At 37.5% G+C, this 27,756-nt stretch overlaps 1 protein-coding gene across 1 annotated transcript in view; it reads left to right on the top strand.

Moving 5' to 3' along the window:
• The first annotated feature begins 6,453 nt into the window (after window positions 1-6,453).
• ca9 (carbonic anhydrase IX) overlaps window positions 6,454-27,756 on the top strand; it is a 33,077-nt gene continuing 11,774 nt past the window's right edge. Inside the window, exons 1-4 of the mRNA XM_689890.10 lie at window positions 6,454-6,623; window positions 20,696-20,728; window positions 23,602-23,772; window positions 24,882-25,024. Coding sequence (XP_694982.4) covers window positions 6,515-6,623; window positions 20,696-20,728; window positions 23,602-23,772; window positions 24,882-25,024 — 456 coding nt within the window. The 5' untranslated portion in view covers window positions 6,454-6,514. The remainder of the gene's footprint in view (window positions 6,624-20,695; window positions 20,729-23,601; window positions 23,773-24,881; window positions 25,025-27,756) is intronic.

Raw genomic sequence — 27,756 nt, 5'->3', positions numbered from 1 at the left:
ATTTCGCTACTCTTTTCTTCTTTCGCATAAGCCCTCACTCCCCAGGCTCTAACTCCCTCAGAGTCCTGCCCAATCCACCTCCCACAGGAGTCTCGACCGCCCCCTCCATTTAGCCTACTGCAGGAGGCCAAACCTACATCTCTAAGGGCCTACTCACACTATACCATCCGTACTGTGCCCAGGCCTGTTTCCCGGATCGTTTGCGAAGTGTGAGTGCGCTGAATCGGGCTCAAGCACGGTTAACTTTGCCGGCCCTGGCCTGGTTGGAAAAGGTGTGCCTGAGCGTGGTTCACCTGGCCGGCCCAGGCCTGGTTGGAAGAGGTGTGCCTGAGCGTGGTTCACTAAGGCTTGTTCAGGTACGCTTGTGTGTGAGTGCAAAACGCGCCAAAGCCCGAAACTGAAAGCGAGACGTGACTTTTTACGAGGGCTTTATGATTGTTTAAGAGCGCCAAAAGTGGAGGATCTCTTCGGCGAAATATCTGACTGCGTGTCACCGCATCCCTAAGGACTGTTTGGCGAAATATTTGATTGCATGTCACTACATATCAAACGACTGAAACGATATAACAAGAGAAATCTCCACTGTGCTGCTGAGTGAGAGAGCGCTTCTCACTGAACAGCGTAGCAGCGATGACGTAAGCGTGCTGAGGCCCGTTTGTGGTGTGAGTGCGGGCCGTCGGGGGAGACGGGAGGGGGGACAAGCGTGCTTTGGCCCGGTTCAAGGCAACTGTACCTAGTGTGAGTACGGCCTAACTCTCACGGAGTCGCCCCCAGAGCTCTGACTCCCCCAGAGTCAAATATAACGCCCCCCTGCCTCCCACACCCACCCCCCTAAAGCCTCTTTTCCTTCTCCACCTTAAATTTATATCCAGCTGCCGGATATAGCATGATCCTAAGCTTGTTGGGGGGTTTCTTCAATATGCGGCTGCTGTCCCAAGCTAAAAAGCATTTTGGGGAGTTCTCGAGACCTACCTCTGCTCAAACTTTCCTCTCGCCCTTTAAATGGGAGGGAGTCCCGGCTCAAGTATATTCTGAGCTCAGGGCTCTCTCCCAGGTCAGCATGCCAATCACGCTTTATTATCAATCATTATCTAAGTGTGAACTCTTGAAAGTATTGTTGTAGCTTTTGGTCTACACAGCATATGGTCTGTTTGGAGGATGTTTTTAGTATTTTACTGGACATTGAACAAGTTGCTGTCTGTGAAGGAGGAGAGAGCTCATCTCAAATAATTTAGTTTGTGCTCCAAAGACAAACAAAGGTCTCAGGGGTTATTAAGGTTATGAGGTCATGTTTATGAGATATGAGGTTAAGTAATTAATAACAATTTTCATTTTTGGGTGAATTAACTAGTCTTCCACTTAATATTTTTTAAGTTTATAAAGCAAAAAAAAAAATATTTTGAATGGAATAAGTTACAGTAAATAATACAATAGCACATAAAATAGTAAACTACAGGTAGAGAAGCTCAGTGCCTTTGAAAATAAAGGGTCTGTATTGGTACCCTCAAGGCATGGGTTCAGAGTATAGCTGTCAAAATAAAACAGCTTTTCTTTGTTGTTAGTGTGATGAAATCTTAACCTGATGGGTGTGTTGTGTTTTTACATGTGAATGGGTTGTTTGTAGATTATGTGTTGTCTGAAATGTGATGTTGTCATGGGTCTATGTAGCATGTTGTGTCTGTGTTGTCCTTGTTCAATGTGTGTATGTTTATCTTGTGTCTGAGCACATGGCTTAACCTGTGTTTGTGTTCACCATGTGCTCCTCTGTTCCTCCCTCCTTGTTTCCAGCTTACACGCCCTCATCTAGTCCTCGTTAGTCTCAGTGTTTACACCTGGTCCTCATGTTTTTTCCTCCCTTATAATGTGCTCTCTTCCCTCATGTCTTCATCTGTTCATTGTTGCAACTTGTGTTACACGGCGGTGCTTGTGACTTACACTGCTGTTGAACTTTATTGTATTTGAATTGTGTTTATAATACGAATTTGTAATTGTACGTATTTTATTGCAGTTATACTTCTGTAAGCTGCTGTTGTACTGCAGTTTTACTTCAGTTTACTGCAGTTATTGTTTGAAAGGGTTTAGTCGGGCAGGGTTGGTCTCGTGCCACCTCACCGCAAGATGCAGTCCTGGGCGATCGCTCATATTGCCCATGTCTAAATTTGCCACTGCTAGTGACACTGTCACAGTGTCCTGTGAGGTCATGCTAATAATCTCACACAACTTAGATTTCAGTTAATTCTGTGCTTAAGTGGAAAATTATCATAGCTAGTTGTCTAATAACTTAATTCATCCATCTATGCTAAGCTAAGCTAAAAGTTCTCCTGCTAGACCTGGAGATCAGCTGAATGCAGCTCTGGGGGAGTTGTAAAATGAGATGAAATTGTTTTTAAGTGTTTCTTTAAGAATATGTCAGTGAACAAGATTAGGGAAAATAATATGTTTCTGCCATTATAAGTCAAGTTTACTTAAGTGCAATATTAATCATATTTCAGAGAAGTATTTAAAAAGTAGACTGAAAGCCCTGCTGAAAAATCCAGCTTAAACCAGCCTAGGCTGGTTGGCTGGTTTTAGCTGGTTGACCAGGCTGGTTTTAGAGGGGTTTTGGCCATTTCCAGGCTGGTTTCCAGCCATTTCCAGCCTGGTCTTAGCTGGTCAGGCTGGAAAATGACCGGCTAAATCCAGCTAAAACCAGCTTGACCAGCCTGGTCTAAGCTGGACATAGCTGGTTTTGGCTGGGCTCCCAGCCTGGCTAGGCTGGTCAAGCTGGGTTTAGCTGGTCATCTCCCAGCCTGACCAGCTTAAACCAGCCTGAAAATGGCCAAAACCCCTCTAAAACCAGCCTGGTCGACCAACTAAAACCAGCCAACCAGCCTGGGCTGGTTTAAGATGGTTTTTTCAGTAGGGAGAACATTTTTATAGTTTGGCAAGCTTCCTTTTCCTAAGGGTAAACAATGCCTTGGACATCAAGGAAATTATAGCTCATTCTCTAATTGTGAACTTCATTGTAGAGTAATCCCTGTGAGCTTTTTGCAACTCGTCCAAGACAAAACCTCCTCTAATTAGATGCAGGAACGAACCATTAAAATTAGCATTAACCATCAGGACACCTTATGGTGACAGAATGTGATTTGCATGGAAAACAATAGGTAAAGGAACACCATACAGTAAGCAAAATATCTCTAAATACTCACAATCTTATAATTTGGAGTCAGACCATTGAGTCAGAATGAGACTTTCAAAATGATACCATACACGAATATTATATTGAAGCTGATTATTCTGAGGAAACTGAATGAATTGATGGATGAATAAAGGGAAGGAAGTGGGGGAGAATGAGCAAATGTGAAGGAAGGATCGTTGAGAAAGAAGCTTTCCCGCATCTTTTCCTCAGCGGGGGTGTGGAGGCAGACGCCTGTATGCTAATACAGTCTTTGTGTAGTCCGTAACTAAAGAGATCAAAGTATCTGGGCTTCTTTCAGCCTTACAATTCATACTCTTGGTTCGCAAAGAATAGCTGACAAAAAAGCCTCCTGTCTGTACAATTTGTAGTGACTCTGGAACACAAAACCAGCAAAAAAAAAGCAAAGAAAAGGTCTATATATTACCAGTGTTGGGGGTAATGCAAGTAACGTGAGGTACGTAATAACAAGTAAATAATAAGTAAAGTGATGCAATACTTTTCAAAGTTAATTCATAATATTTGAGTTACTTTTTAAAAAATGTAACTTAATTTACTTTTTAGTTTAGTTAATTCACTTTAAAAAAATTAATTAAAATTTATTAAAATGAAGGAATCCTGCACGCAATGAGAAAATGCAGGAACAGACAGAAAGGAGATCGGCAGAGCCTTACATTACTGCGATGGAAATATTCTCATTATTTTGAACACATGGAAGAAAATGAAAGGAGGGTTATCTGAACTGACAGTGATTTTATTTATTAATAAGACAAAAAGTACAAAAGTCGCAAAACGCGAACAGAAAAAGTAATGCAAAAGTAACTCAAAAGTAACGTAGCGCAATACTTAGCATAAAAAGTAACGCAACTACCCAGGTAGCAAAGAATTCTGGCCCATATTCTGGCACAGCAGGCATTCATCCGGCACTGGCACACAGCATGTGGGCCATCTTTAAGGTGGCACACAATACTTGGGCCAGATGTAAATTGTAGTATTTGGCCCAGATGTTAATAATTGATATGTGGGTCACGTAAGTTTGACTTGATTCACATTTAAAATACATTTTAATTATTTCAAATACAAAAAAAATTGTCTACCAATCAGGTAAAAAGCACAGCCATAGCACGTCTAAAGAGCAGTGCTTCATGGGTTTATCAATTTCATTGCAGTCAAGACACACCAACATATCTGGCCCAGTTCAGGTTCAGTTATGGGTTTTTAACTTGGCTGAGACTAGGCCCTGATATGGTCCATGTGTGGCGCTTTTCTGGAAGACAGACTCAGTCCAATCATCTACCGTAATTCACTGCTGCATGTGGGCCAAGTAAAAGCTGATTGTGTGGGCCAGATATTTTGCTGCGTGGGTAGTTACTTTTTTGGGGAGTAACTCTGAAAGCTGTATAATTTGTTGTAAGGACAATATTTCTGAATAAATATGATTTGGTTATTTATGGTTTGCTGTAATAGGACAATACTTCATTGAGGTACAACTACTTGATATCTGGGATCTGAGAGTACAAAAATATCAAAATATTAAACAAAACAGACTATTCTTAGTTTTTTGTCTTTTTTCTAGTGCAAATATCTAATTAAATCAAGAAGCATTTTTATACAAGTAAAACATATTGTATTGTTTAAAGAGATAATCTAGCAAAATTAAGTGAGTTTTTGTCCTGAAGCAAGCTAAATAATCAAGAAGCTTTTAGCATTTTCCTTATTTGTTAGATTATTTTGCTGCTTTTAGAGAATCAAATGACTTATAACTCTTAAACTTATTATTTCTAAAACCAAAACAATATTTTTTGCTTTTCTAGAAAATGCTTCTTGATTTAGGACTTTTTAAATATTTGGACTAGAAACAAGACACAAAATCTAAGTAAGAAAAGTGTTTTTTGCAGTTTAAAGTTGTGTAAAAGATGTGCTTAGCAATGCTCATTATTAATCAAAAAAGGGTTTGATTATTAAAAAAACTATAATTTTGACCCATACTATGTATTTTTGGCCATAGTGCAACATAAAGATTTGTGGTCCAGGGCAACTTCAATTTCATTACTTACAATATTCATTCATTCATTCATTTTATTTCAGCTTGGTGCCTGATTTATCATGGGTCACCACAGCGCTTAGAACTGCCTATTTACAATATAATTTAACGTTATAAAAGTTCAGGGCGTCACAGTGGTGCAGTGGGTAGCACAATCGCCTCATAAGCAAGAATGTCACTGGTTTGAGCCTCGGCTGGGTCAGTTGGCATTTTTGTGTGGAGTTTGCATGTTCTCCTCAAGTTCGCGTGGGTTTCCTTCGGGTGCTCCAGTTTCCACCACAGTCCAAAGACATGCGCTATGGGTGAATTGGGTAGGCTAAATTGTACATAGTGTATGTGTGTAAATGAGAGTGTGTGTGTGTTTCCCGTTGATAGGTTGCAGCTGGAAGGGCATCCGCTGCGTTCATTCCACGGTGGCGACCCCTGATTTATAAAGGGACTAAGCTATGCATCAATGAATTTGCTCTTCAATGTTTGGTCTCTCAGTAATGATTTCAAGCCACACTGAACTGAGCTAAACTGAACTGAACTTAAACACTAAAAACTGAACTACCCTGATCCAGTTACTATGACCATTTATGTGAAACTGCTTTGACACAATATACATTGTAAAAGCACAATACAAATAAAGCTGAATTGAATTGAATTGAACTAAGCCGAATAGAAAATGAATGAATGAATGAATAAAAGTTCATATATCATAACCCCCAGTTAACACTCTATGGTATACAGGGTTAAAAGGTATTGACATAAGCATGTTACTAATCGTTAAAAAAGTAAATATAAATAAAATAAGCAATCATATTTCCAGAGAACAGTAATGGTAAATGTAAAAGGACAATACAATGACCCACAAACAAAAAACGTTTGTTTTTAATACTTTAATAGCATTGTAATACCCTTACAAATAATAAAAAATAGCCTGTATTAGGTGTAGAAAAAAGCCTAATACAGAATAAGCTGCTCTGTTTTGTAGTTCATTTGCTGAACTTTGACCATGGAAGGATAAAGGCACAAAGTTTATGAGAGAGAGATTTGGTTACATTCTAACTCTAAGAAAAGAAAAAAGAGAGAGAGAGAGAGAGAGAGTGAGAGAGAGAGAGAGAGAGAGAGAGAAAGAAAGAGAGAGATCTCCTGGCACCTTGAGTACTGTGATTGGCTGATCTGTGAAGTCCAGCCCAGTCTACGGACCCCAGAGTCACTAAAGTAGAGGCTGAGACTGAGATTCTGTGAGAAATAAGCAGAAAGAGTTACCTGTGGACAGCAGCAGCAGAACAGTGGAGTTCTTCATCATGCTGCTGAGTTTCCTTCTCATCCTTCATCTTCAGCTGCTGCTTGTCGCATCTTCATCCTCCTCTGAGGAAGACAAGAGCAGCGAGAGAGACAGACAGCACAGTAAAGGTGAGTGTAAATCAGTGAAGCGTCCATCAGTGTCCTGAATGAATGAATGCTCTCCTGGTTTTCTCCAGTGTGAGGCACCTCAGACTTTGCGGAAAGAGAAGAGCTGATATTATTTTATGTTTATTTATTCAGGTTTTAGTCAAATTGTCACTAAAAATCACTAAAAATTGTCACTAAAACTTGAAGTTGCCATTTTTGGTACCCTGGACCACAAATCTTTATGATGCACAATGGCCAAAAATACAATGTATGGGTCAAAATTATATAGTTTTCTTGTATGCCATGTGCCAGGCTGTTCCATCAAGATGTAGTGCGTATCAAATCATTTTGATTGATAATGTGAATTGCTAATCACATCTTTTAGACAACTTTACACTTCAAAAATGCTTTTCTTACTTGGATTTTGTGTCTTGTTTCTAGTCCAAATATTTAAAAAGTCTTAAATCAAGAAGCATTTTCCAGATAAGTAAAAAAAATATTGTCTTGTTTTCAGAAATAATGGTAAAAAGTTGAATTGAAACAAAGATTATTGGTGTTTCTAGAAAATACTATTAGTTTTCATCGTTATTCAGAGTTTCCAATGCAGTCTAATGGCAATTCTTAACGTCTCGATATTTCGTATGAATTTTAGCATGACTTGTTTATCCCCAATGAGGTTCAGGAGTGTGGTTTTGGGGCATGGCTCCTTTAAAAATGGCATGTTTTCATATGAATGAAATTAATACAAGTAAGCCACTTTCCAATTCGTAAAATAGTTACGTTTTCTCAGGAGATCTGACTGAGGTTTCAGTCCTGAATGTTTTTTTTTTTTTTTTTTTTTGCTTAATTAAATTTGTCATTTTTTCTTTGTTTAAATCAGTTTTATTTCTGTGCAGTAAAATTCATCAAAAAAGACAGACACAAATGAACTAATAAACTATGCCAAATGAACTGCGAGCGAGACAAAAGCCTGTTTATCGACTACAGAACAAGACGTTTAGAATTAGCTCAAAATTGACTGAGAGTTAATTCTAGTCATTTGAAAAGAGTTTTGAACTTAGTATTTAAGGAAATGAGTTAATAAAATCCCTCATTACTTCCACTTAAATGGAGTAAATTCACAGTACTCATATAGATTTGTTTATTTTTTTAGCTCAAATGGTTTGTAACAATCGGTTTCCTCAAACAGTTTGAGTTGGCTCAACTTATCAGGTTTTACAGTACTTGATTTGAGTTCTTGTCATTTATTGGATTTACTGTGCTAAAATTGCTTTGTTTACTCAAGCGGATTAAGTACACAGTACTCATTAAGATAAACGTAAATGGTTTGTTGCAATCGGTTTCCTCAAATGGTTTGAGTTCGAGAGGGGTCTGGATGCAGACCTGGTGCTGTGCAATCTTATCTGCATCCAATGCTTTTTAATGGGCTCACCTAACCCCACCCATAACCCTACCCATCACAGTGACATCACTCACTCCATTTGAATGCATTGTGTCTCACATTGCATCGCTAAGTAATGCAATCTCAGCTTGCATCATAAAGGCTGCATCCAGATACTATTGTTGAGTTCCCTTAACTTATTGGGTTTTACAGGATATATATAACTTAATGGGAATTTTTTTAAATCCTAATCAAACTACCAATTCAAAATGAGCTGAAACAAAACAATTTGTGAGATTCTTTGCAGGAAAATCTTAATTGTTGTCAATTTAATCCACTTAAATTTGTTAAGTTAACTCAATCGATTTGTGTTAAATGAATGACAACAAGAATGAACTGTGTGCAACCCTACATTTTTTTACAGTGTAGCTGGCGGCATACGTAAAAGTATGTATTAGAGTACTTATTGCTTGCTTTATCATTGTTTGCATAATAAAATTTGACAGTTTATTTGTTTCAATCAGTTTGATTTATTTCTGTGCAGTAAAATTCATCAAAGACTAGACAAAAATAAACCAATAAAGTAACTATGCAAAATTTACTGAAAGCTAGATAAGGGCTACGATAACATTTGTTTTCCACTGCTGAACATTAGATTGTATTATGGCTGTTTACTTTGAGTGACTGTTGGATTTCCTCCATGTATCCTTGATTTTAATCCATTCTGGGGCATAGACTGATAGATGCATACATATATATCTTCAGAAGAATTAATGCCATTTGTATCTGGAGATCTTTATTGCTTTGTTAACTTCACCAGTAATCAAGGAAGGGTGTGTATTTGCTATGGTGTTGGGCTGTGGTTAATGTTTGATATAGCTTATTGTGAAACAGTTCAAGACATTACTGATATTGAGAATTAAACGAAATAGTTCAGCAAACAGGATGTCCTTCTTTAGTGATGCTGTTAATAATAATTAAAGCATTAAAGGGATAGTTCACTCACTATTTAATCACCCTCAAGTGGTTCCAACCCTTAATCTGCTTCTTTATCCATAATCCAATGCAAAGAAAAAAATGTTGAACAATTTTTGAGTCTGGTAGCCATCAACACTCATAGGAAAACAAAAATTACCATGGAAGCCAAGAAAAAGTAGACAAAATAAAATTGCAAAGCAAATTGCTGCACAGCTTTTTTTGAGTTCACTCAACTGGTAAAGCCTGGTTTATGCTCGACGCGTCCGCTAGTTTGCTTGAGTGCACATGGCTGCACTCAATGTGTGGCGTCATGGCTGTGTTTGCGAAGGTTCGCTTTGGGAGCGCGCAACATGATTTTAGCTGGCGGAGTGCATCATTTGTTTTAAGACTCCACTGGAGAGTTCGCACGGCGCCATGTTTTATTTGAGTTTTATATGAAACACTTTTAAGAGATCATAGAGAAAACCAGATGACCAATAATTCTTGGTTAGAAATTGCACCAGCTGTGGGAAAGGAGGAAGTTTTTGTTAAAAAGTTTGGAAAAACCTGAGTGATAAGGTTGTTAAAGCCGAAGAAGACCATGGCAAAAGTGGAGACCCAGGTACATAATTACAGAATATGTTTTTCCACCAGTCATAGGTTTTACACTTATTTACTGTATATATTACAATTTTAAATTTAAAGCTTTTTAATTGTTACAAAACTATTATAAAAGTACAAATTATTTCTTTGATAACTACAAAGAAATATTTGAACCTATCGATTTACAATATACTGATGACCTGCTTTTCTTGGTTTTATTGGTAATTACGGTCAGGAATGTTGGACCATTATTGCCTTTTTAGCATAAGAAGAGGACAGAGACTAGCCAGACAGTAATGTGTAAATTGTGGAGTAGGCTAAATAAAAAAAAAACATCTGTTTTTTTTCAGTAAGTGTACTTTTTTTGTTGCTTTTATTCTAGCCATAATAAAAATATATTTGTAGAGCAACCTGTGTTGTGCTGTTATTAATATTGTAATAAACTTTAATAGGTAAAACTGTCCGAGATGTGATCAAAAGCAAGTGATGCATAGAAGTTTGATAAAAAAAAATCTTAAATGGTTGTAAAAATCCTTGTAATTAATAAAATAATTTATAAAAATAATTAATTTAAAAATATTGAATGCTATCAATGATATAACATAGTTCCGGAAACTTTCTATTAGCGGAGGTTTGCCATGGGCGCCAGGCGAAAGTATAAATCCAGCTTAAACCCAAGTGCCGCAGTTGACTCGATTTAAGTTGAATAAACTCAAACAGCAAGTTGTCCAAACTTAGTTTTTTATTAATTTACAGTGAACATTCTTCAAAATATCTTTCTTTTTTAGATGGTGAAATGAGTAAATAATGTTAAATATTTAATTTTGGAGTGAACTGTTCCTTTAAAACCCAAATCATAAAATTATCCACCAAATCATTAAATGCAATTAGTAGTGATGAAGAAACATTAAAACTCAACCTCTCTCATGCTGGAGTTTACTGCCAGCGTAACACACTCACCAAGTATTCCTGGATGCTAGTGTTTGTGGTTTCTCCTGGTTGGAGAGGGTTTGGTCTACGTGCCGCTCTGAGTGTACCAGCATCTCCAACTCACCATTCACACCATGATGATGTCAGCAGTTCCCATAAAGACACGCACATCCTGATTCTGAGGAAAATCTGACAAATTATACAGTTCTGTTGAAGCACTGGATAATCCCAGTATCTGAAATGAATATAAGCATGAGAAATAATTTCTAGTCACATCAACGAAATTTGAATTACGTCTGCGACAGACATATTAGTAATTAATGTTGAGTAAGTCATCTGCTGAAGTGGTATATATTGAGAAAGTGGGAGGAAACTGACTTTACTGAATCTCACACTGTAAAAAACACAAAATCAATTAAGTTAAAATAAATTATCACAAATTTAAGTGGATAAAACAATTAAACTGTCCCCCAAAACTCAAGAATTGTGTTGATTCAGCTCATTTTAAGTCCATAAAAAAGCAGCAAAAATCTGTTTATGAATGTAGTTACCCAGCAAGCGTTTTTATTTCTTTGTGTCTGTTTAAAAGACCCTAATACACTGTAAAAAAGTGCTTAGTTACTTAAAGTGAGTAAACCAATTGCCTTAAAAGCAACAAGTTGACTTTACAAAAATAATATAAGTAAACCCATTGTAACTTGGAACTGTTAAGTTGACTTAATTTTTATAATTATGGTTGGTGGTTGGTGGTTGGTGGTTGGTAAGTTGGAAATCGCGCGCGAACTGTGAAGAGCAGGGGGGGGTTGTTATTTGGAAATCGCGCGCGAACTGAAGAGCAGGGGGGGTGTTATTTGGAAATTGCGCACAAACTGAAGAGCGAGGGGGTGGTATGTCGTGCGAGAACTGAAGAACATGGGGGGGGGGGGGGGGGGGGGTGTCGCTGGGGCACTTCTGATCCTTTTGGAAGGGCACTTTCTATCCAATACTAAAAAGGGCATGTGCAGGTTGAGCCCTATGTGTGCACGTGCCTGCTTCTAAATTCAATACAGGCTATAATTGTAGATTTTATAGTATTAATGAAGCACCAAATATGTAATTTTGTAAAACTTACAGTAATTGTTTGAAAACAAACGTGCTGAAATAGTCTGACAATGTAAAAAGAGATTAGTTGACTTTTAAAAAGTGAGTACAATTAGCATAATTATAAAAATAAAGTCAACTTAACTAAGCTGATCTCACATCGTTACGTTTTGTCAGTTTAGTGGCTAATTCGTCCGAGTTGAGTTGTACAAAAATGTAAGCTTTTAAAAATGAGGCGTGACACTCAACCCCGCCCTAAACCCAATCCTCATTGGGTGATGAGCAAATCATACTAAATTGTACAAATTAGATTGTACGAAATCGTACGAATTAGCCACTAAATCAAAAAGTTACTTGACGTGAGATTGCGTTGACTTTACAGTTCCAAGTTACAGTGGGTTTACATTATGGTGAAGTCAACTTGTTGGTTTTAAGGCAATTGGTTTGCTCACTTTAAGTAACTAATCACATTTACAGTGTAGACATCTAAACATAGACATCTTGGCTAAAACAATGTGGTCTAAAAGTTACTAACAATGGTCCAAAACTATAGTCATCAACCAGACAGGAAGGAATGACTTGACATGTGGAGTCTGTCTATTCTGTTCATTTGATGACTAGGACATTTTTGGGTTGTTGTTAAATGTCCAGTGACCGCATTAAACCTCGTTTTAGTCAAGATGTCTGTTTAGATGTCTATTAGAGGTCTTTTAAACATGATTAAAACACAATTAAACACAATTTCTTGGTGTAGTACAAATTCAGTACAAATTCAAAGCAACTGCAATTAAATAGCGGTGAGTGGAGGAATATGTAAATGGAGAATACATGTAGTATTATGTACAAATTATAGAACAATGTTAAAAAAAGAACGGTTAACCGTTACCTGTATTTTGTGATTTAGGGGTATTTTTCCCTTTGTTTGCTCTTTTGAACTGCATTATGGAACTCCTTAGCTAACTTTTAATGTTGCAACTATTTACATATACACTAGCAGTAAAAAGTTTGTGGTCAGCAGGATTTTTTAAATGTTCTAAAATAAGCTTCTCCTGCTCACCAAAGCTGCATTAATTTCATCAAAAATACAGTACAAATGGTAAAATAGTGAAATGTTATTGAGCTATAAAATAACAGTTTAAAAGTAGTTTGTAGTTTGATTTAATAATTTATTCCACTGATTTTAGAGCTGAATTTGCAGCTTTAATACTCCAGAGTCATATGATCCTTCAGAAATCACTCTAATTCATTTTCTTTTCGAATACTACTTGGGACTAAAGTGGGCCACTTATAAGTATACTTAGCAAATTTCGAGTGCACAATTATTATAGATTTTTTGCATATGCACTGCAATAGTGAACTTATATTTATACTGATAATTTAACTTTAATTAGTTAAAGATTAGTAACCAGAGCTTGAAATCAGCTTTTGCAACTCTCTGGTCAACTTCTGCTGAATTAATAACTGTAAATCAAAGTTCTCAGTTTAGGTATAAAAATGATCAAATCAGATTCTGAATAAATGAACGCCTTCAGTTTGATTTTCGGTTTTGCCTTCATCTCCCTGACTACATGCAGATTTCTAGAACATTTTGCAGCCAATATGCCCAGTGTGTAGTTTTGCGTTTTCAAACACAGTAGATTTGCACCTGCATTTTAATACTTGAAATTTATGTTTAGCTATATACTCTATAAGTAGATTTGGAGTCACTTGCTTTGAACACTCTGGAATAGGTCCAATTCCATTCATGTTTTATTTACTTAAGATTATTCCACCCATAAATTGACCTGTTATTGAAAATTGAGCATACAGTATAAGTTATGAATTTGGAATAACTGGGTAAAAAAAAATATATTTATTTGGTTAAGTAAACGTGGAATACATAATTCTGTACCTAATAAGTACTTTTACTTATACCCTCAGTTAGCAATTTTGGTTTTAAAAATGTTGCTTTTAAGTAATATAACATTGTTTTGTCATGTCTTTAGACGATAAACGTCATTATTATGTATTTATTCATTTATTTTTTGCTATAAGAGCATTTCTCAAAATGTTTTCAAAATGTTTCAGGCTCATGTTACGTTAGTGTTCTTAGAACATGGTTTAAAACATAGAGATTGTTCCATCCACATTATACTAAAGTTCTAGAAACTTTCTCTATCGTTCTCAATAGGTTTATAATAAAACATTATTGCTTAGGGTTCTTAGATGATTCATTTTTATTTTTTATTTTTTTGGACAATGTATTAACATTATTTTTTGGTTATAGTAAAGTTGGCGACGTAGTGGTCACACAGCAAGAAGGTCACTGGGTTGCTGGTTCGAACCTTGGCTCAGTTGGTGTTTCTGTGTGGAGTTTGCATGTTCTCCCTGCGTTTGTGTGGGTTTCCTCCGGGTGCTCTGGTTTCCCCCACAGTGCAAAGACATGCTGTACAGGTGAATTGGGTAGGCTAAATTGTGTATAAGTGTGAGTGTGTGTGTAGATGTTTCCTAGAGATGGGTTGCGGCTGGAAGGCCATCCGCTGCGTAAAAACGTGCTGGTTGGCGGTTCATTAATTCAGGGTGTCGACCCTGGATTAATAAAGGGACTAAGCTGAAAAGAAAATGAATGAATGAATATAGTAAAGTTACTCAAAATGTTTTCATAATATTTGCCATGAAAGTCTGCTAAAACGACTTCAGTCAGACATGGGTTAGAGCAGTGGTTCTCAATTCCAGTCCGCAGGCTCCCCTGCCCTCACATTTTGACGCATCTCCCTTATTTGACGCACAAGGATCAGTTCATGGATCTCTCTGTTAACAGGCTGATGGTCTGAATCAGGTGTAAGTATGGAAGACATACTAAATGTGCAGGACCCAGGACCGGAATTGAGAACCACTGGATTAAAAACAAAGCAAAAATGTTTTTATTTAAACAATCCTACAGGATGATACCTGTTACACACACAAAACACACGGAGTGAATGTATAAAAGACTGGGTTTTAGTCTTTCCAACTGTCAGTTTTATACCCCTCAGTGCACATACGCTCACATTTGTGCCAAACTCCAGGAAAGCTACATTTCTGGTGGGAAAGAAATGATCTTGTTGTGCTTTTCTAACTCATGAGTGCTGTGTGTGACTCTGGCCTTGGCCGGTACATTCTGATTCTGTCTGCGTTCAACAAAATATGTTGTTCATCCAGATGTCAATTCAATTTCCCCTCACACATTTCAGTCTCATGTTACTTAAATGTTCTCAGAACGTTGCTTAAAACCTTCTCAATTCATTATAAATTAATATTCTAGGAAAATGGTAATATATAAAAACATATTATTATTATTCCTTTCTTTCAACCTTAAAAGAACATGATTGTAAATATGTTATGTGCATCTGCTAACATTTAAAAAAATTTCGGTCCCACTTTATATTAAGTGTCCTTAACTACTATGTACTTACATCAAAACATAAATACAATGTACTTACTGTGTTTATAATGTATTTGAGAACACTTGTGGTGCTTTTGAGTTGGCATATGGGTTGTGTTATGGACAGGTTTGGTGGTATGGGTAGGTTTAAGGGTGGGTTAAGGTGTAAGGGATGGTCAAATTTACAAATGTAATTACAGGAGTTAATTACAGATGTAATTACATACATGTATTTAATCAAGCATAAGTACACAGTAAATACATGTATTTACACAATAAGTACATTGTAACAAACTATTAATTCCTGTGTAAGTACATATTAGTTAAGGCCACTTAATATAAAGTGGGACCAAACTTTTAACAAATGTTTTGAGAACATTCCCTGTTAGCCGGCTCTCCATCAAAACAATGGAGCATACTCTTCAGTCAGCATACTCTTCAGTCAGAATGACTCAGGTATATCTAATTGCAGTTTTAAATACTATCATGGGAAGCGTATACAAATAGTAGACTGAAAGCTTTTTGTTTAAAAACTATACTAATAACAAACTTCAGCAAACTTCTTTCTCTGTGAAGGATTTCATCATTTGACAAAATGGACGTCTCTTGAATAACTGGTCCAATCCTATAATTCTGCAGTCGCTGTAGTTAAATTAGTAAGACTGTGTTTAAGTTGGTTTGTACAAACATTCAACAATTGTTTTGCAAACTAGTATGAAATCAGCTATTCAGCTATATTTGGGACTTGTGGAGCTGCGCATTGTTGGATTTGCTCTTTAGTTTTGGGGCTTTCAGCAGTGACATTTACATTACACTGAACTGAACTTCAACTGTGAAAACTGGACTGAAGCAGTTTCAATTTACTAGAACTTGATCCATGTTAAGCTGCTTTGACTCAATCTACATTATAAAACTGCTATAGCAATGAAGAATTGTATTGAATATTATAATATTCCAGCGCACTACTTGTAACGTTCAATACGGTCTTTTCAGAGCCGTCCAGACACAAGCAAAGATGAAGAAACTGTGAGAACAGGTTTTGTTATTGTGAGTGAAAGACTGAGATAGCGGACAGTATCTTTTCTTATTCACACACATCAGCGCACTCACACAATCCCTCCTTCATGGAGCGCAGTGAATGTGAGCTTTATGTGCAGCAGTACAGACGCCAGGCAGATTTCAGCATTCGCTGCTCACGTGCATCAGACCTAATGCCTCAGTCCACTATAAGAGAACCTGCTGCGCATACAATAACATACAAAAAGTAAACTTTGTTACAGCTAAAATATAAAAGTGTAAATATATGAAATATAACAAATAAATATTAATCTAATGTAATTTAAATCAAAACTATTGTGATCAAAAAATTGATTCACATAAAGTAAAAATCAGTGGTGTGAAGTAACAGATTACAAATATTGTAAAATATTTAATTTTCTTTGCTCTCGAGTAGATTTTTGGTGCTGTATCAGTACTTTTGCTACACTATTTTCCTTCAACCTGCAGTCGCTACTTTATTTTTTCTTGTCTGGCTGAGTAGAAAACCAGCCCAATCTTGTGATTCCAGTCCAATCAAATCACACAGATAGTTAATACTAAACGACCTCATTCATTCATTCATTTTCTTTTCGGCTTAGTGCCTTAAGTAATCAGGGGTCACCACAGCAGAATGAACCGCCAACTTATCAAGCATTTGTTTTATGCAGCGGATGCCCTACCAGCTGCAACTCATCACCGGGAAACATCCATACACACTCATTCACAAACATACACTACGGACAATTTTAGCATACCCAATTCACCTGTACCGCATGTCTTTGGACTTGTGGGGGAAACTGGAGCACCCGGAGGAAACCCATGCGAACACGGGAAGAGCATGCAAACTCCACACAGAAACGCCAACTGACCCAGCCGAGGCTCAAACCAGCGATCTTCTTGCTGTGAGGTGAAAGTGCTTCCCACTGCACCACCATGCTGCCTCCTTTAAATATTTATTTATTTATTTATTTTTCACTAAAATCAAAGTAAAGTTGTATTTTGGATTAAACTATAATAAATACATGTCAGGTTGGGATATGCTATTGCCATGTAAAATATCTGCGGGTGCTTTCAGAATGGCTATAAATGCCACGCAAAATACAAAAATACATTCATTTATTTTCCTTCGGCTTAGTCCCTTTATTCATCAGGGCTCGCCACAGTGGAATGAACCTCCAACTTATATGTTTTACACAGTAGGTGCCCTTCCAGCTGTGACCCAGTAATAGTAAACACCCATACGCACTCATACAAACACATACATAGACTAAGGCCAATTTTATTCATTCATTCATTTTCTTTTCGGCTTAGTCCTTTTATTGATCTAGGGTCGCCACAGCGGAATGAATCACCAACTTTTCCAGCACATGTTTTATGCAATGAATGCCCTTCCAGCTGCAACCCATCTCTGAGAAATTCACACTCATACACTACAGACAATTTAGCTTATCAATTCACCTGTACCGCATGTCTTTGGACTGTGGGGGAAACCCACGCCAACATGGGGAGCACATGCAAACTCCAGACAGAAATGTCAACTGACCCAGCTGGGACACAAACCAGCCTTCTTGCTGTAAACCGCCATGTCGCCAGAAATACAAAAAATTTAATTAAATAAAAAAACAAATACTGCAGGATTGAAGTAAAAATATAACTTAGAGACAGACGAATGCTTTGAATTTTTACCTATAAGTGGTTTCTTTTTTGCTTTAAGAGAAATTGAATAAAATATTTTATAATCACGAAACATAATTTTTCACTTAATCCAATATAAAAAATACTTTAAATACAAGACAGTTTCACTTATTTCAGTGTAAGAAGAAAAAAAGCATGCTGCTGGCCAAATCCAGAAATACTAAATATAAACACTTAAGAAAAGACATTTCTGACCACGTTCAACTTATTATTTTCATAATTCATTTATTCATTTCCTTGTCGGCTTAGACCCTTTATTAATCCGGGGTCGCCACAGCGGAATAAACCGCCAACTTATCCAGCACATTTTTACACAGCGGATGCCCTTCCAGCCGCAACCCATCTCTGGGAAACATCCACACACACATTCACACTCTACGTACAATTAAGCCTACCCAATTCACCTGTACCGCATGTCTTTGGACTGTGGGGGAAACCGGAGAACCCGGAGGAAACCCACACGAACGCAGGGAGAACATGCAAACTCCACACAGAAACGCCAACTGACCATGCCGAAGCTCGAACCTGCGACCTTCTTGCTGTGAGGCGACAGCACTACCTACTGCGCCACTGCGTCGCCCTAAGGTCATAATATGAATCATAATTACTTGTTGAAGTGTTTGAGTTTAAGGTTTTACTTTTATTAAGCCAGGCTTATGAAAAATACTTCACAAATTTTGTTAAGCTGTTCTTAAACATGTAAAAACATGTAGATTTCCAGCGAGTGCCTCTAAAAAGGTGTACAGTTTTCTCAGAAATGGCTAAATGTGGCAGAGTTTTATTATCTTGCTTCATCCACATAGCGGGATGACTGATGAGTATCTCTAAAATGTTGTTGCTTTATTAAGTTAACTGATAGTGGTGAAGATAAAGTGATGATAACAATGCTGAATCAACCACGCTCATTTACTGTGGTCAAAGGGTTTTAAGGATAAACATTGCATCGTGCAAGAAATCCTGTGGATGTAGGTATTGATATTGTGCCCTGTAATCAGAATCTGTGGGGAAAAAAGAATGAAAGACGTTTGTTATTGAACTTGAAGGGATAGTTCACCCAAAAATGAAAAACATCTCACTATTTACTCTCTTTGAAGTGGTTCCTAACCTTTATGGGTTGAAAAACAAAAAGAAGAGGCTTGGAACAAAGTTGAAAACCTGTAACCATTGACTTCCATAGTAGGGAAAAACAAATACTATGAAAGTCAACGGTTAGAAGTTTTCCGTTTTCTGCAAGACAAAAATGTCGTTTTTGGGTGAACTGTTCCTTTAAAAGTCTAAAACTCTTTGCTGTTACTGCAGTTACAGCAATATCAGAAGCATTTAAAAAGTTAAATAATACAACAATGAAACAATATATGACTCTGAACCACAGAAGCAGCTCATTCATTCATTCATTCATTCATTCATTCATTCATTCATTCATTCATTCATTCATTCATGTTCTTTTCAGCTTAGTCCCTTTATTAATCCGTGGTTGCCACAGCGGAATGAACCGCCAACTTATCCAGTAGGTTTTTACGCAAGGGATGCCCTTCCAGCCGCAACCCATCTCTGGGAAGCATCCACACACACTCATTCACACCCATACACTACTGACAATTCAGCTTACCCAATTCACCTGTACAGCATGTCTTTGGACTGTGGGGGAAACCGGAGCACCCGGAGGAAACCCACCCGAACGCAGGGAGAACATGCAAACTCCACACAGAAATGCCAGCAGAGGCTCAAACCACTGCGTCGCCGCTGTCCATTTAGGAAATTATAATAGACATTTATACTAATGAGTCCTGGCTGGATCAGTTGGCGTTTTTGTGTGGAGTTTGCATGTTCTCCCTGTGTTACGGGGGTTTCCACTGGGTGCTCCGGTTTCCCCCACAGTCCAAAGACATGCGCTATTGGTGAATTGAATTGAATAAATTGGCATGCGTGTGAATGCAAGAGTGTAAGGGTGTTTCCCAGTACTGGGTTGTAGCTGGAAGGGCATCCACTGTGTAAAACATATGCTGAAATGGTTGGTGGATCATTCCACTGTTGCGACCCCTTATAAATAAGCGACTAATCCGAAAGGAAATTGAATGAATGAATGTAAAGGACAGTGTTTGGCTGAGATACAGATATTTAAAAAAATCTGAAATTAGAGAAAATGGTCTTTAAATTTGTCCAGATTAAGTTCTTAGCAATGCATATTATGTTTTGATAGTCTGCATTTAATATAGGACATACTAAATATCTTCCTGGAACATTATATTTACTTAATATTCTATTGATTTAAGTATAAAGAAAAACCTATGATTTTCAAACCCTACAATTTATTTAGGCTATAGTCATAACTATTCACATGCAACATACAGTTGAAGTCAGAATTATTAGCCCCCCTGTTTATTTTTTTCCCCGATTTCTGTTTAACGACGAGCAGATAATTTCAACACATTTCTAATCATAATAGTTAATAGTTAATAATTATTCATCTCTAATAATTGATTTATTTTATCTTTGCCATGATGACAGTACATAGTATTTGACTAGATATTGTTCAAGACACTTCTATACAGCCTAAAGTGACATTTAAAGGCTTAACTAGGTTAACTAGGCAGGTTAGGGTAATTAGGCAAGTTGTCAACAATGGTTTGTTCTGTAGATTATCGAAAAAACATATTGCTTAAAAGAGCTAACAATTTTGACCTTAAAATGGCTATTAAAAATGAAAAACTGCTTTTATTCTAGCCAAAATAAAACAAATAAGACTTTCTCCAGAAGAAAAAATATTATAAGACATTCCGTGAATATTTCCTTGTTCTGTTAATCGTCATTTGGGAAATATTTAAAAAAGAAAAAAAACTATGGCGGGCTAATAATTCTGAATTCAACTGTAAGTCTCATATGTGCAAATATCTGACATAGACATGTCTATTATAACTAAATGTCATCCAACTACAACACAAACCATGTTTGAGAATCAAGTCTCAATGCCTTGTTTTCTTGACATATTTTTTTTTCTTTTTACAGGTTCTTCTCATCAGCATCACTGGGGTTACCAAGGTAAATATATTATTATAACTACCAACAGTCACCTTCAGCATAGATTTTTTTTCCTGACATTTTTGTATATAGCTCACACTTACAAGTGGAGCAAAGCAGACATGTCTATAGGATAGACTTTCTCTAGTACAATACACTGATAAACTGCATTACCTGCATTGCCTGCTTTTTCTTTTCAAGAGTTCACACTTAGCTGATGATTGATTATAAAGCTTGTTTGGCATGCTGTCCCGGGAGAGAGCCCTGAGCTCATAAGATCCTCAAGCTCGGGGCTTCCTCCCATTTGCAGGGTGAGTGGGGAGTTTGAGCTCAGGTAGGTCTCGAGAACTCCCCTGTTGTAGTAGCTAATGAACAGATAGTGATTGTTCTTAGATGACTACTTACTAGGGAGCATGTCTATGGTGCTGATTTGGATTAGTCAATTAAATTAAGTTGCATGTTTTTGGACGGTGGGAGGAAACCGGGGAACCTGGGGGAAACCCACGGAGAAAACATGTAAACTCTGCACAGAAACGTCGGCTGGCTTGGTAAGGACTACAACCAGTGACGTTCTTGCTGTGAGGCAACAGTGGTAACCACTCATAACCACTCATCTAGGAAAGGAGGAGGAGTTGGGGTGGAAGGGGGGAAACTCTCAGACGGCTGTTATATGGAAGTTAGGGTATTTATATTGGCTTAGGAATCATCTGATTGGTAAATCATAAATTGAATTATGCTGGACCGACCACAAGCAATCATAAGCACATGATCCTCTGGAAATTAGTTTATAAATAAACTTCACTTAGTTTAATTTGGAATGATATACATATAATAATAATTCAATATTTACATATACAGCCAACACCAAATTGTTAAAAGCCCAGGAAAATTCTAACTTAAAGTTAAAAGGTAACAGGTCAAGACCCAGCTGGGTCAGTTGGTGTTTCTGTGTGGAGTTTGCATGTTCTCCCATGTGTTTGCGTGGGTTTCCTCCGGGTGCTCCCATTTCCCACACAGTCCAAAGACATGTGGTACAGGTGAATTGGGTAAGCTGAATTGTCCGTAGTTTTTGGGTATGGATGTTTTCCAGTGATGGGTTGCAGCTGAAAGGGCATCCGCTGCGTAAAACATGCTGGATAAGTTGGCGGTTCATTCCGCTGTGGTGACCCCAGATTAATAAAGGGACAAAGCCGAAAATAAAATAAATGAATGAATGTAAAAAAAAAGTTTAAATTGTCCAAAATGATTTACACACTTCTTAGTGATCAACAGAAAAGAGCTCCAATTCTGTCTGGTTGAAAGTTTTTCTTGCCATCACCCTGATCTTTAGCTCCTTCCACGGATTCTCAATTGGATTTAAGTCAGGACTCTGGCTGGGCCAATGCAAAATCTCAATATTTTAGTTTGCTAATCATTTTTCAGCAATTTTGCTGTGTGTTATTGTGCTGAAATGCCCACTGGTGCCAAAGACCAAGTTTCTCTGCAGACTGCCTGATGCCAGAATTTTGATGTATTGCTCCTTTTTCATGGTAACTGCTAATATCAATATTACTAGTCCCCTTGAGAAATTATTGTTATATATAAGAAATAATTATTTTACATAGAATAATTATTATTTGTCTTCAATTTTCATTTTCTTAGATGATATAAAACATGTTAATGAGTATCCTTGTAATAACATGATTGTGTTATGAAGCTGTGCGGAATACACTGCTAGTTGGTCTAGTGCAGTGGTTCTCAAACTGTGGTACGTGTACCACTTGTGGTAGGCAGGCTTCCTTCTAGATATCAAATGTGTCATGTATATGCTCCATATATTTCAAAATTTATCAAAAATGATTTATATATGAAAATGACATAAAATAATATTTATTATATGACATATACCCTATATTTCTTGAGGTCCAGGCAACATTTCCAGGTGTTCATGAATGGGCTACTATATGTTAATACTTTACATTTAAGTACAGCACTTTTCTTTGTACTTTTTACGAACATTAACCTACCATTTTTAACTTTTAAAAGCACATTTTAATTTAAATGTTGACATTTTCAGTTTGTTTGTTTACATAAGCAAGGTACAGTGTTTACGTTCCAACTTTACGATCAGGCTGACAATAATACATTTTCTTAATAATAGCAATTAATCTGCCACCTTTTAGAACTGTGCAGAGCTGTAGCTGCTTTACTGGGCCTACTACACCACTGTATTTCAATACTGCTCATTATGCTGGTACTTGGAGAGACAATTGTTTTCTGAGGTGGTACTTGATGAAAAAAGTTTGAGAACCGCTGATCTAGTGTACTGAATTTAGCTGCGGTCACACTGGGCTTTTCCTCCCATAGACTTCCATTCATACGCACACGAATGCATCAGACCGGAAACGCAGGGTCATGCGTCAACTCTGACCTGCGAAATCGCATCACATGACTGCGTGAGACCAATTGAGGATCAAAACATGACCTCTCTGGACAGAAATTTAAAATATGGAGCAATTGCTGACTTTTTTTAATGTCTAATAATCTTGTTTATTCCTGCCCCTTTTCGCACCGCCGTATGGCAGAATTTCGCACGCACAAACTCTAGTTTGACCGCAGCTTAATAAAGATGAATGCAGCATTTAAATAATTAATTAACAGTGCATTAAAATCAGGATATACCACTCTTCAAAGGGCACTTCAGGCTCAGAGTAAAACACTCATGGACACCATATTGAAGTGTCGTTCAAACCAAACAATTATTATTCCATTAATAAGCTCCTTATTTGTACTTTATAGGTTTCCTACAAGGCACTATAAAGGAAACTAAATATCTAAATAAAGTAATACAATTAAATACTTTAAATAATTAAACATGGCTGTTGTGTGTTAATGTTTTTCATTGTGTGCTTCAGATCAGGACGCATGGTTATCTGCATTTGAATACTGTGGTGGGAAATCTCAGTCTCCGATCAACATTGACACTCATAAGGTTTTGCATGAGCCCCGACTGCCCCCCATTCAGCTGGATGGTTACGATCTTACTGGCTCACACTCTTTGACCCTCCTCAACAACGGACACACACGTAAGTCAAGACCCGTTCACAACAAACACTAGACGTTCAATATATTATATATATATATATATACAGTTGAAGTCAGAATTATTAGCCCCCCTGAATTATTAGGGCCCCTGTTTATTTTTTTCCCCAATTTCTGTTTAACAGAGGGAAGATTGTTTCAGCACATTTCTAAGCATAATAGTTTTAATAACTCATTTCTAATAACTGATTTATTTTATCTTTGCCATGATGACAGTAAATAATATTTTACTAGATATTTTTCAAGACACTTCTATACAGCTTAAAGTGACATTTAAAGGCTTAACTGGGTTAATAAGGTGAACTAAGCAGGTTAGGGTAATTAGGCAAGTTATTGTATAACAATGGTTTGTTCCGGAGATTATCGAAAAAAAAAATTAGCTTAAAGGGGCTAATAATTTTGTCCCAAAAATGTTTTAAAAAAAATTAATAACTGCCTTTATTGTAGCTGAAATAAAACAAATAAGACTTTCTCCAGAAGAAAAAATATTATCAGACACTGTGAAAATTTCCTTGCTCTGTTAATCATCATTTGGGAAATATTTAAAAGAGAAAAAAAAATCAAAAGGGGGCTAATAATTCTGACTTCAACTGTATGTATATGTATGTATGTATATATATATATATATATATATATATATATATATATATATATATATATATATATATATATATATATATACATATATATATATATGTATATATATATTTATTCAGCTTTTATTATTCCAGTAGTTGTGTTTTTCCATTCAAAGTTGTCAGTTTATACACATGATATTGTGATAGATGACCACAGTGCACACAAAAAATAAGTTGTTTCCCCCTTTTTTTTTTTTTTCAAATTTAAAGGGATTCACCCCAAAAAATGAAAACATTCCTTCTCACACTCAGGCGATTCTCAACTTTTATAAACTTTTTAATTCCTTTGAAAACAAAACAAGATATTCTGGAGAATTTTGGAAACCAGCGCTCATTGACATCCTTTCATCATTAGTCTTTAGTTGTTACGTTTTGAGGCTATGAAAGCTCTTCTATTTTCCTTCTGCTGGTGAATGAAAGAGGTCTGAAGTGCCTGTTTTCTGTTCTTCTGTCAGTGCAGTTGAGTCTGCCCAGCAGCATGCGCATCAGGAGGGGATTTGATCACGTTTATGTCGCAGCTCAGCTTCACTTTCACTGGGGAACCACAGAGGTTCCTGGTTCAGAGCACACCATAGACAACATACACTACCCTGCGGAGGTGAGCAGAGAAACACACTGCTTAACACAATGCCTCTCAATGACCTATATAGCTACTTTCACACTTGCAGCCTTTTTCATAAACCTACTTTACATTTTATTATATTAAACAGAGAGTTCACTCAAAAATAAAAAGCCTGTCATAATTTTCTCATCCTCCACTTGTTTACCTACTAGGTAGCAAAGAATTCTGGCCCAGATTTGGCCTAAAGCTGGCACAATTCTTTTTTTGGATTAGTCAATTAACTTAAGTTACATGTTTTTGGACGGTGGGAGGAAACTGGGGAACCTGGGGGAAACTTACGTGAGCGCGGGGAGAACGTGTCACCACACACTAGCTATTGGTGGAGTGGAGAGACAATGATAGAGCCAATTCGGTGGAAGGGGATGATTGGGCGGCCATGATCGTAAGGGCCGATAGAGGGACTTTGGCCAGGACACCGGGGTTACACCCCTGCTCTTTCTTGAGAAGTGCCATGGGATTTTTAATGACGAGTCAGGACCTCGGTTTAACGTCTCATCCGGAAGACGAGGCCCACTGACAGTGTAGTGTCCCCTTCACTTTTACTGGAGCATTAGGACTCACACAGACCACAGGTTGAGCGCCCCCTGCTGGCCTCACTAACACCACTTCCAACAGCAACCTAGTGTTCCTTAGTGGTCTCCCATCTAGGTACTGACCAGGCTCAGCCCTGCTTAGCTTCAGTGAGTAACAAGTCTTGGGCTACAGGGTGACATGGCTGTGACAAAGTGGTTTAGGAGTCGTCTGATTGGTGAATCATAAATTGAATAATGCGAGGCAAGCAATAATGCGAGCAATCGTAAGCATGTGATCCTCTCGAAATTAGCTTATAAATAAACTTCACTTATTTGCCCTGTGCACATCTTGCGCTCTCCTGCTGCACCTTGTGTTTTGACGAATTTTGCATGTTTTGTGAATTTTTGTTTGTATAAATTAAATGTGAGTATAAATGTGAAAAACATACAGAATTATTAGTGAATGAGTCCCATTGGCCTATTAGTGCTGTTGAAAGCGATTAGTTGACTTTTTCATAAAGTGCGTGAGCCCACAGCCTTAAAATTATTAAGTAATAAACTTAAGTTTTGTTACAAGTTGTTTACACACTTTTTCAAGTAAAAAGATAAAGTCTGCTTGTTGCTTTTAAGCAAGTGTGCCGCAAGCCTACGTTTGAGTGAAGGTTTCGGCCGTTAGATCGCCCCCTGGGGGCTGGCTGCAGTACAAGTCATAAAGCCCGCCTCCTCCGTGTTAATGAAGGAGACTTGAGCCCAAATAAAAAAAATATTACACTTGCAATAAAATGTCCCGAAAGATAGTTCTGGTCGATTAAGGTACTGGTAATTGTGCTGAAATAGGTGCAGATCTTCATTTTTATAAACAGTTTGTTTTTAGCAGTAATTTAATGCTGGGCGTGTCATCGTGATTGACAGCTGTGATTGACAGTTTCTCAAAGCGCGGCGTCTGAGCTTCGGCAGGAGACTGAAGTAGACTGAAATGTTATTATTCGATTTCTGTGTTATTTTACCATGACAAAATGAGTTCAGCAGTAAACTACAGTTTCTGACATACATGATCCTGGTGGAACACTGTTTATTCGCTAAGTTCAGGGCTTTTTTCGGGCTTTATTAGTTTGCTGATACACGCCTAGCCACCCAGATAGCAAAACACAGTTCCGGCTAGATTCTCGCCTGCCGGAGACTTATCTCTTAGAGCTCAGACTGACTAATGTTACCTCTGCTGGACCTACTCCGGATGCCTGGACTCACTACCCAATTCCAGCCCGAGTCAATCGAGCCAGATGCGGCGGCCGAGCGAGCAGGCGCTGCCGCATGCGAGCCGGAATCAGCCCGCGACGCCGCGAGTAAGTTATGCGCTGCGGCCTGGAGCTGGCGCGATTGAATATATAAAACCCTCATATTTGTTAACGTTATTACATCCATTTGTGTTGATATGACAGCAAACGCATGCTGAGAAGTTCGGGGGGCGTAGTTGATTTTACATAAAGCGTTTGATTGGAAGCTTGACTCTGCTCATTTTCGCGGCTCCTCCTCTGGCTCCATCAGACAATCCTTCTGCGCATGTCTGGCTCCAATTTCAGCAGTCTTTTGCGACAGTTTGTGCCCGTCAAGCAGGCGTTTTGCCCTCAAGGCGTTCAATGGGAAAAAGGGCTGTCGCGTCGTCCATATTTTTTACAGTCATTGCTTTTAAGGCAATGTAATAAAATAAAGTAACTAACTATTTACAGTAAGATGTTAAAAGATGTTTCGTGTTAAATGTAAGGTGGAAATGGAAGATTACACTTATTTTTTATGGAATTGTCATGTTATTAAAACTTATTGGTCCCTTTTTATGAGCCGTATGTTTGGACTTCAACTACAGTTGGATCCATTGCCTTCAATTTTAGGTCTGCCGATTGGATGTTTGCCTGACAAATTCACTAATCGCTTATTTGACATTTTAGCCTTCGCTGCCAAGATAAATATACTGATAAACTGGATCAGTGATCAGTGACAAACCCCCATCCTTAAAAGGGTGGCACAATATTATTAGGGAAATGATTCCCTTAGGATTCCTTACCTGTGTCATTCATATGTCCACTAAGGCTTTTCATCAAGTCTGGACTCCTTACTTGGACTTTATTGATGTTTCTTTAAGCTGAATTTGAGTTATGGTGTGTCATAACTGAATTTGTGTATTTTATTTTATTTATTTAC

Source organism: Danio rerio, chromosome 10 (assembly GCF_049306965.1).
Source record: "Danio rerio strain Tuebingen ecotype United States chromosome 10, GRCz12tu, whole genome shotgun sequence".
NCBI classification, from domain to species: Eukaryota; Metazoa; Chordata; class Actinopteri; order Cypriniformes; family Danionidae; genus Danio; species Danio rerio.
The sequence above is the reverse complement of the archived record's forward strand: the minus strand, read 5'-3'. Positions and strand labels throughout refer to the sequence as shown.